This window comes from Thamnophis elegans, chromosome 12, assembly GCF_009769535.1.
Source record: "Thamnophis elegans isolate rThaEle1 chromosome 12, rThaEle1.pri, whole genome shotgun sequence".
Lineage (NCBI taxonomy): Eukaryota > Metazoa > Chordata > Lepidosauria > Squamata > Colubridae > Thamnophis > Thamnophis elegans.
The window spans coordinates 59230068-59239447 of NC_045552.1; the positions used below are offsets into that span (position 1 = coordinate 59230068).

At 47.9% G+C, this 9380-nt stretch overlaps 1 protein-coding gene across 1 annotated transcript; it reads right to left on the reverse strand.

The window, feature by feature from the left end:
* Window positions 1-117: 117 nt before the first annotated feature.
* On the reverse strand, window positions 118-9380 carry LOC116516158 (iduronate 2-sulfatase-like). The gene is given in 12 exon segments (XM_032228562.1): window positions 118-227; window positions 998-1124; window positions 2304-2463; window positions 2843-2853; window positions 4203-4228; window positions 4231-4332; window positions 4335-4401; window positions 5591-5679; window positions 5771-5798; window positions 5800-5949; window positions 7233-7414; window positions 9252-9380. Coding segments are annotated over 12 exon segments (1161 nt in total). The 5' UTR covers window positions 9361-9380.

Genomic DNA, 9380 nt, shown 5'->3' on the forward strand with positions numbered 1-9380 from the left:
ACCAAAGGTCAGGCTTTTAATTTTTGCACTGTTAATGGTGGGTTTTTTACCTGGAAGCGCAGAGCAGGAATCTTGAACAAAGGGATCAAGGAATGGGAAAAACTTTCTGTCCCCCGGTCAGGAGATCAGAGTGGTCACTCCCGGCACGTAGAACATCAATGGCACTCGCGTGGCTACGTCGAAGTTGCTGTATTTCGCCCACTCGCCGTGTTCACCCAGGGACCAGCCTAAATGAAACCAAGAGCCATGAAGGGGAGACAGCATTGAGAGGAATCCTGTGGATCGACCACAAAGATATCAAGGAACAGCCGAGCTTTTAAAGTCTCCAAAACTCTCCAGCCAGTCTTAGAACCAAATAGGAGGTGATGATGTCGTAAAGAGACTGGACGAGGTGTGGAGAGGAGTCAAACAGGGAATTAGTCTGAAATCATTAGGCACAGAGGAAAAGTCCCACCCTGCTTCATCATTTTTTAACGACCCATAATCCCTTGCAGGATGGAGTCTGGGAAACTGAATGGAGCTAGCAGTGTGTTTAATGGCCAGATACCCTTCCTGTCGCCATGCGGAGTTTTGTTCAGCATATATATTCTCACGGTGCCCAGAAACACCTGCCTCTAGCTAGGATCGAACTCACAGCCTCCTGATTGTCAGGTGAGAGCTCCACCTCTAGGCCACTGCACCACTCCGGAGTAGGGAGGGAGTGGAGATTTTGCAGTCTCCTCCCTCTGCCACCTCCACAGAACCGGTGGTAAAAAAACGTTTGAATCCCCCCCCACTGCTTCAACTCCCAGAATCCCCAGCCGGCTGGGAAGTTGCAGTTCACGCCTCTTAAAAGGTGCCAAGGTTGGGAAACCCCGACGTAACTCATTGGACGAGACAAGCCTTTGTGTAGAAGCTGCGTTATTCCGGAGGTCAAGAGGTGCAATTCGTCACGTTTCTCCAGAAAATGAAGCTGTGGGGTTTGCGATGAAACTCCCAAGTGGCCAGGAAGTCTTACCGTGGTCTGCGGTGAAAACCACCACCGTGTTGTGCGAGAAGCCTGTCTCATCCAGGGCAGCCAGCAACTTCCCCACCAACGTATCCACGTAGGAAACAGAGGCGAAATAACTCTGGCGAATCTTACACTACAAAACAAAGTTTGCAAAAGGGGAAGCTTAAGTTTAAGTTTTATTTTATTTATCTGCCGCCCTATTCCCTAAAAGGGACTCAGGGCGGCGAAACAACTTAAACGGGAAGGGGAAACATACAAGTACAAAATAGACATATTAAAATGACCAACAACCACACCTGTCGGGAGGGGAGGGGAGCTCATCAACCCCAGGAAGAAAAAATGAGTTGTGGCTGCTACACCATCAGTCAAAGCAGCCTCTGAAAAGTCTTTCAGGAGGTCATTTCGTTTTTCAATACGCCTGCCTCCCCGATTAATGCAGGTAGTCCTCAACGTATGACCACAGCTGAGCCCAAAATTTCAGCGGCTGAGCAGGACCGTGTGAAGTGTGAGCTTTTGCAACTTTCCTTGCCACCGTTGTTAACGTGAATCCCTCCAGCTATTCAGGTAGTAACGCGGCGTTAAGTGGGTGTGGCATTCCCCCCATTGCCTTTGTTCGTTGCAAAACAAAGGGAGGAGGTGACTCCGAGACACTGCAACGGCCAGAAGCAGACGCCCCTTTCCAAGTGTCCGAATTTTGATCGCGTGACTCCTGGTCCTAATTCTGAAAAATCGTCATCCTGGGCCTTCTCTGTAGCTGCGCCGGACTTATGGAACGAGCTGCCCGCAGAGATCCGGACCCTTACCACTCTCCAGGCCTTCCGTAAAGCCACCAAGACCTGGCTGTTCCGGCAGGCCTGGGCTGTTGATTAAAATCCAGCCCCATGTGAGTGAATGGATGATATTTTATTTTAAAATAATTGTATTTTTTGATATTTTATGTTTTTACTTTTGTTGCGAGCCGCCCAGAGTCCCTAGGGAGTGGGCGGCATAGAAATCTTATTAAAGTTGCAAAGTTACTTCTTTCAGCGCCATGGTAAATTTGAACCATCGCTGAATGAACTGTTGTAAGTTGAGGACTACCCACAGGAGAAAAAACAAAAGACTGGCCATCCAACTCTTTCAGACCACAACCGGATCATCATCTAATGCAGTGTTTCTCACCTTGGCAACTTGAAGATGTCCGGACTTCAACTCCCAGAATTCCCCAGCCAGCATTCGCTGGCTGGGGAATTCTGGGAGTTGAAGTCCGGACATCTTCAAGTTGCCAAGGTTGAGAAACACTGATCTAATGGGCCCATAAGGGAAACTCTACCTGGAAGTGTTCTGGGATGGGCCCGTAAGGGAAACTGAGGTTCAAGGCTGCCACGTCGTCTCTCCGCCGCAGGTCCCTCCAGGGATTGTAGGCAACGGGAGGAAGCTTTTTAGGGAGTGCCGGGTCGGGAGCCAAGGTGACATTTTCCAAAGGGTATAATCTGAGAATTCCTGGAGAGAAGAGATGATCCAAACTGACTTCCTAACGAGACTCCATCACTTGGGATGGGCTCAGTTGCTTTGACAACAGATAAATATTTTCCGAACGACACTCTTTTCCTGCATCTAACTCTGTCCTTTAGCTAATCTTCCCACTCCAGGCAATCGAAACAGTGAGAGTGTGACCTTGTTCGTGAAACCCACTTTACATTTTCCTCGTTGTTAACGACTCCATGGGACAGAAGAAGAAGAATTGGATATTGGGGAGAAATTTAGACAGTTAGAAGGATACAGAGAAAACTCCATGATATACCCAAGGTCCATGTATAGTTTGCATCAAGTTTTCTTTCCCTTGGTGGATTGAAGATTGTGGACTTCAACTCCCAGAATTCCTCAGTCAAGATGCCCACCTGGGGAATTCTGGGAGTTGAAGTCCACACGTCTTCAAGTGGCCACAGGTGAGAAACACTGGTTTAGATAATCAACCAGCCGAGTCCCTTTTGACTTAGCAATAGCAATAGCAGTTAGACTTATATACCGCTTCATAGGGCTTCCAGCCCTCTCTAAGCGGTTTTACAGAGTCAGCATATTGCCCCCACCAACAATCCAGGTCCTCATTTTACCCACCTCGGAAGGATGGAAGGCTGAGTCAACCTTGAGCCGGTGAGATTTGAACCGCTGAACTGCAGATAACAGACAGCTGAAGTGGCCTGCAATACTGCACCCTAACCACTGCGCCACCTCGGCTCCTGACTTCTTCAATGCCAACTTCTCCTTTCTTTTGAAGACCCTTTCTTTTGAAGGGGTTGGACTGGATGACCTTCAGGTCCCTTCCAACTCTGTTATTCAATTCTATTCTTTTTTCTTCATTCCAATATTTGTCCTGCCACATACCTCCCAACGACTCATAAGATCTCACAGGCTGGGCCTCCTTCGGGTACCGTCAACCGGGAAATGCCGGTTGGCGACTCCTCGGGAAGGGCCTTCTCTGTAGCTGCTCCGGCCTGTGGAACGATCTACCCGTAGACATCCGGACCCTTCCCACTCTCTCGGCCTTCCGAAAAGCTACTAAAACCTGGCTGTTCTGGCAGGCCTGGGGCTGTTTGAACAAGGTCCAGCCCCACTTAAATGGAATGTATGGTGTGTTGTTTTTTAAATTATATCTCACATTATTTTTTAATTCTTATTTTATCTTGCTGTAAGCTGCCCAGAGTCCCATGGGATTGGACGGCATACAAATTTATTAAATTGCTAAATTTATTAAATTGCTAAATTGTCCTGTCCTATTCCTATCCTATCTTATTCCTATACCTGTCCTGTCCTTCATTCCACTATCTATTCTATTTCTATTCTATTTCTATTCTATTTCTATTCTATTTCTATTCTATTCTATTCTATTTCTATTCTATTTCTATTCTATTTCTATTTCTATTTCTATTTCTATTTCTATTCTATTTCTATTCTATTTCTATTTCTATTCTATTTCTATTTCTATTCTATTTCTATTTCTATTCTATTTCTATTTCTATTCTATTTCTATTCCTATTTCTATTCTGTTCTACTCTATTCTACTGTATTCTACTCTATTCTACTCTATTCTACTCTAATCTATTCTACTCTACTCTACTCTTATTTCTATTTCTATTTCTACATTTCTATTTCTTTTCTATCGATATGCCCTTCTAGGAGAGATGCCTTTGAGGACTCTCCCCTCTTCTTCCCTGCGGAGAAACTGCCTTACCCGGGGGTATCTGAATGGGATGTGGGCTTGTGATAGCCGACAGCCAGGAAAAACTTCCTCTTGATTCTTTTCATGGCCTTCAGCAAGTGGACGGCCTCCTCGGTGCTCTGGATATCTGGCAAGTTCCCTCGGGCATCTCAGCCACCTCCACCGGGCAGATCAAGTCGGCGTGAAGCTTTCCGTCTTTGCCTTTGCAAACCTTGAAGGGAAAGAACAGCAGTCATAAAACAGATCTGGCCGCTGGAAGGAGACCAGGGCAAACTCAACAAGCCTCTAAGGAAGGTTGTAGGAGTCAGGAGAGAGAGAGCACTCTGGCTCCTACTAGCCTACTACTCGTTTCTCCAGCAGTGAAGTAATTCTCACCACTTCCTCAAATCAGTTGAGGAAAAGCGTAAAGAAAAAAGACTTCATCTCTAATTGATCGTCTGTATTTAGATTCTATTGTATACAAGTAATCTTGAGAGTGGCGTGGTGGCCTAGAGGTGGAGCTCTGGCCTCGCAATCAGGAGGCTGTGAGTTCGATCCTAGGTAGAGGCAGGCATTTATCTCTCTCTCTTTTTTTTTTAAGACTTATATACCGCTTCATAGGGCTTTCAGCCCTCTCTAAGCGGTTTACAGAGTCAGCATATCGCCCCCACAGTCTGGGTCCTCATTTCACCCACCTCGGAAGGATGGAAGGCTGAGTCAACCCTGAGCCGGTGAGATTTGAACCGCTGAACTGCAGATAACAGTCAGCTGAAGTGGCTGCAGGAGAGCACTCTAACCACTGCGCCACCTCGGCTCTCTCTCTCTCTTTCTTGGCACGAGGAGAATAGATTGGCTGAACAAACTCTGCTCTGGCAACAAGAAGGGCAGGCGGCCAGTAAACACCCAGCTCCATTCAACTACCCAGACTCCACCACCTCCAAGGGATGATGGGGCTGTTAAAAGAAGCGGATGATGATATACAGGTAATCTTCGACTTGCAATTGTTCATTTAGCGACCATTTGAAGTTGCAACAGAGCTGAAAAAAATGACGCATGGCTGTTTTTCATACAGCCATTGCAATATCCTCAGGGTCACGGGATAAAAATTTGGACGCTTTGCCACCGACTCGTTATTTATGACGATTGCAGGGTCCCGGGGGGTCATGCGATCCCCTTTTGCAACCTTCTGCCGGGCAAAGTTAATGGGGGAAAACAGATTCGCTTAACGACCGTGCTTCTAACTTAGCAACGGCATTGATTTGCTCAACAACCGTGGCAAGAAATGTCTCAAATGGGGCAAAACTCACTTAACAAATGTCTCGCTTAGCAACAGGAACTTTGGGCTCAATTGTGGACGTAAGTCGAGGACCGCCTGTATTATCAGTGGTCACTCGTTGTCAACAACCGTAGCGCCCGCCTACCTTCGTGTTTTCGTATTTTTCGGAAGAGGGATGGAAAGCCGGAGCGGACCAGCTGAAGGGGAAATCGTCACTGTGGTTCGAGGAGATCCCTGGGGAGCAGAAAGGCGACACCCAGGTAAGGCTGGAGCCAGGCCTCGGATCGGACCCCAAACGCTCTTGGGAAGCCCCGAGGAAGCTCACCTGGGTGGAAAACCTTCCCCACGGACAGGGGTGACGTAGCCGTTCTCCTTGAAGTACTGCGGCAGCGTGGTGTAGTTTCCCGCGTGGCTTCGCCAATACGAGTTAAAGTCATAGAGCCTGGTGGAATCAGGTCTGCGGCCTGTGAGGAAGGAGACCCTGCTTGGGGCACAGACAGCTTGCTGGAGACAAAAGAAGACAGACAGAGAGAGGGAGGGAGGGGGAGAGAGAGAGACAGAGAGAGACAGAGAGAGAGAAGGAGAGGGGGAGAGAAAGAGAGAGATACAGAGAGAAAGACAGTGAAAGACAGAGAGAGGGAGGGAGAGAGAAAGAGACAGACAGAGAGAGGGAGAGAGAGGGAGAGATACAGAGAGAGAGAAGGAGAGTGGGAGGGAGGGGAGAGAAAGAGAGAGATACAGAGAGAAAGACAGTGAGAGTGAGTGACAGAGAGACAAAGACAGAGAAAGACAGAAAAAGAAGGGGAGAGGGATGGGGAGGGAGAGAGAAAGAAAGAGAGAGGGACAGAGAGAGAATGACAGAGAGAGAAGAGGGAGAGAGAAAGAGAGAGAAAGAGAGGGGGAGGGAGGAGGAGAGACAGAGAGAGACAAAGACAGAAAGAGAGAGGGAGGAGAGAGAGGGGGGAGAAAGAGAGAGGGAGGGGGAGGGAGACAGAGAGAGGAGGGAGAGAGAAAGAGACAAGACAGAGAGAGGGAGGGAGAGAAAGACAGAGAGAGAGAGAAGGAGAGGGGGAGGGAGGGGGAGAGAAAGAGAGAGATACAGAGAGAAAGACAGTGAAAGACAGAGAGAGTGAGTGACAGAGAGACAAAGAGAGAGAAAGACAGAAAGAGAAGGAGAGAGGGATGGGGAGGGGGAAAGAAAGAGGGAGGGACAGAGAGAGAATGACAGAGGGAGGTGGGAGAGAGAAAGAGAGAGAAAGAGAGGGGAGGGAGGAGAAGAGACAGAGAGAGACAAAGACAGAAAGATAGAGAGAGGAGAGGGACGAGAATGTGGTTTAGCAATAAGGTATATATTGTGTGTGGCAGAAATCCCAAGTTCTAGATCAAAAAGATGACGGAAGTTGTGAGTGCTCGATCCCTGGAGGTTTCAAGAAGAGGCTGGACAGCCATTTGTTCAGAATGGTATCAGGTCTCCTGCTCAAGCATATTTGGGCTGGGGAATTCTGGGAGTTGAAGTCCACATATCTTAAGACGCCCACCACTCCTCCATGTCTGGAGGAGAATCCCCCCCCCCCTGTTCTGGCTTTTGTGGCACAGTGAGGGGGGGGGAAGAGGTGATGGTTCTACACTTGCTGGCCATTTCTGCAAAGGCCCACAAGTTGGGGACCCCTGGTCTGCAGAAAGGAAATCCTGATTTGTGAGGATGCTCCAGACAGCCAGACTAACCAAGACGCCCCCCTCCCTCCCACAAAAATTAAATAAGTAATGAAGATGATGATGTCAGTTACCTGGGCAAAGGCATTCTGGAACACCACACTCCTGGAAGCCAGCTGATCAATGTTGGGTGATCTCACCAGGGAGTCCCCGTAAGACCCCAAGGCAGGGCGCAAGTCATCCGCAATCAGGAAGAGAACATTTAAGCCTTGATTATAGACATCACGAAGAGGCCTGGGAGCACCATCCACCCATCCTAATTGGGGAAGAAGGAACATGGTGGAATGGAGAAGCAGATCGTTTTAAGCTTGTTAGCTCTCCTTTTTAAAAGAAAAAAAAGATAGCAGTGGTTCAATATGGTACACCGGATACTTCCAAAGATTAATTCCCTGCTAAACTTCAGTTAGCAGATTTTATGAATGGCAAAACTAAAAAAAAGGACTTCGATTGGGATAATGCACAGAGTTAATCGGATTGGATTTTGATATTTTAATCATCTCATCTAATTGCCCCACGGAAGGGAAGGGAAAACTATTGAGAAGGGAAGGGAAAGGAGAAGGAGGAGGGGAAAGGAAAGGAAAGACTACTGAGAAGACAGGAGAGGCTATAATTCCCAAAAATCTCCACTTCTGCTTTAGAGACTCTGCAAGAGCATTTAACGTAGGGAAATTTTTAGCAGTTCCTGTACATTTCCTGGTTTAAATGAACAGTGGTTTCATCGTGTTATTATGAATCATCCCCACATTTTTAAGCATCCTTGTGGGAGGAGAGAGAATTTCATAAACACATTTATTAAAAGTATAATGGTAACAGAATACCACTGGAAAAAAAATTCTGAAGGTCGGGGGCTTTGAACACTGAAATGGAACAACAAAAAAATATTAATTTGGCTTTAATAGCTGACAAAAAGAGCTATTTAGCTGCGGTTGAGACCAGCTGTTCACAGCCACCCACACAGGTTAAATTGCTAGTCTGCTTCTGGATGCAGGAGGACTTGGGTTCAAGGCTCACTCAACCACAAAGCCAATGAATTGAATTTGGATCTGTCACTTATACCTCCTTGCAGAGCTGCTGTGTGCTTATAAAACACAATAAAAGAAAGAATCCGATGGGCTTTCAAAATGTCAACAGAAGAGAATATTTGCAGCTCAGGGTCGAAATGGGGGGGGGGGTCCTTGGTGCTCTCTGAGCTTGGTGGTTTTATTGCAGGAGGTTTCATGAAGGTAACATGGTCAGCATTCATGCGTTTGGAGTTTGCTCTCTGTTTAAGACCAACCTTTCGGACCTCAGGGACCACTAAATTTATAATTGCAAATCCCGTGGACCGCTAATATGATTTTTTTTAAAAAGATAAATAGTATTTAGTGCAATATAAGTAGTCCACAAACCACTGGACACATCCTCTCCGATAGCCAGAATACAGATAAACAGGGATTAACCCCAGACAAACAATCAAACAGAAAACAATCCCCCTAATCAAGGGGAAGGAACAGGGAGAACAATTGTATCTCCAACAACACCGGCAAAGGAAGCTACTGTGTATAAACAGAGATCAAACCCCACACACCTAATAGCACTGATGAGGTTGCCTATTTGGGTAATGAAACATCTGCAAGAAAACAGGTAACCTCAACAGCATAAGGAGGACTCCGCTTCCAAAATAAGACGGGCGACTGAGGTGATATTCTGAAATAAGACATGAAGCAAACAGGCTGGAAACTGAACCATCCGCAGCAATCTTCTTCATCACCATGAGTTGGAAGGGACCTTGGAGGTCTTCTAGTCCAACCCCCTGCTCAAGCAGGAGACCCTTATCTAAACCATTTCTTTCCAGGTTATGGTACACACACCCATCACCCCCTCCCCTAATTTTGCCCAGGGGGGCTCCAGGTAAGAGCGGGAGGTTTTCTAGCCCCCCTCCCTCCCTCTTTCTTCCTCTCCCCCTCCCACATTGCATCTCCCACCCACCCCCGGAGTCCCGCTTGCAGAGAGGGTGGCTCCCGGAGGGCCCTCTGAACCTCCCCTCGGGGGTCGCCCACGCCCCTGGGTGCACAGGCTTCCCACCCACCCGGACGGATCCGGGAGCGCCTCACCTGCGCCCATCCCCAGCCAGAGCCAGAAGGCGCCCAGGAACCCGAGCGACGCCGCTCGCAGGAGCCCCGACGGTGCCATAGCCTCGCCGGGGGGGAGGTCTTCTTTCATCGCCCAGCCAGGCTCCGGAG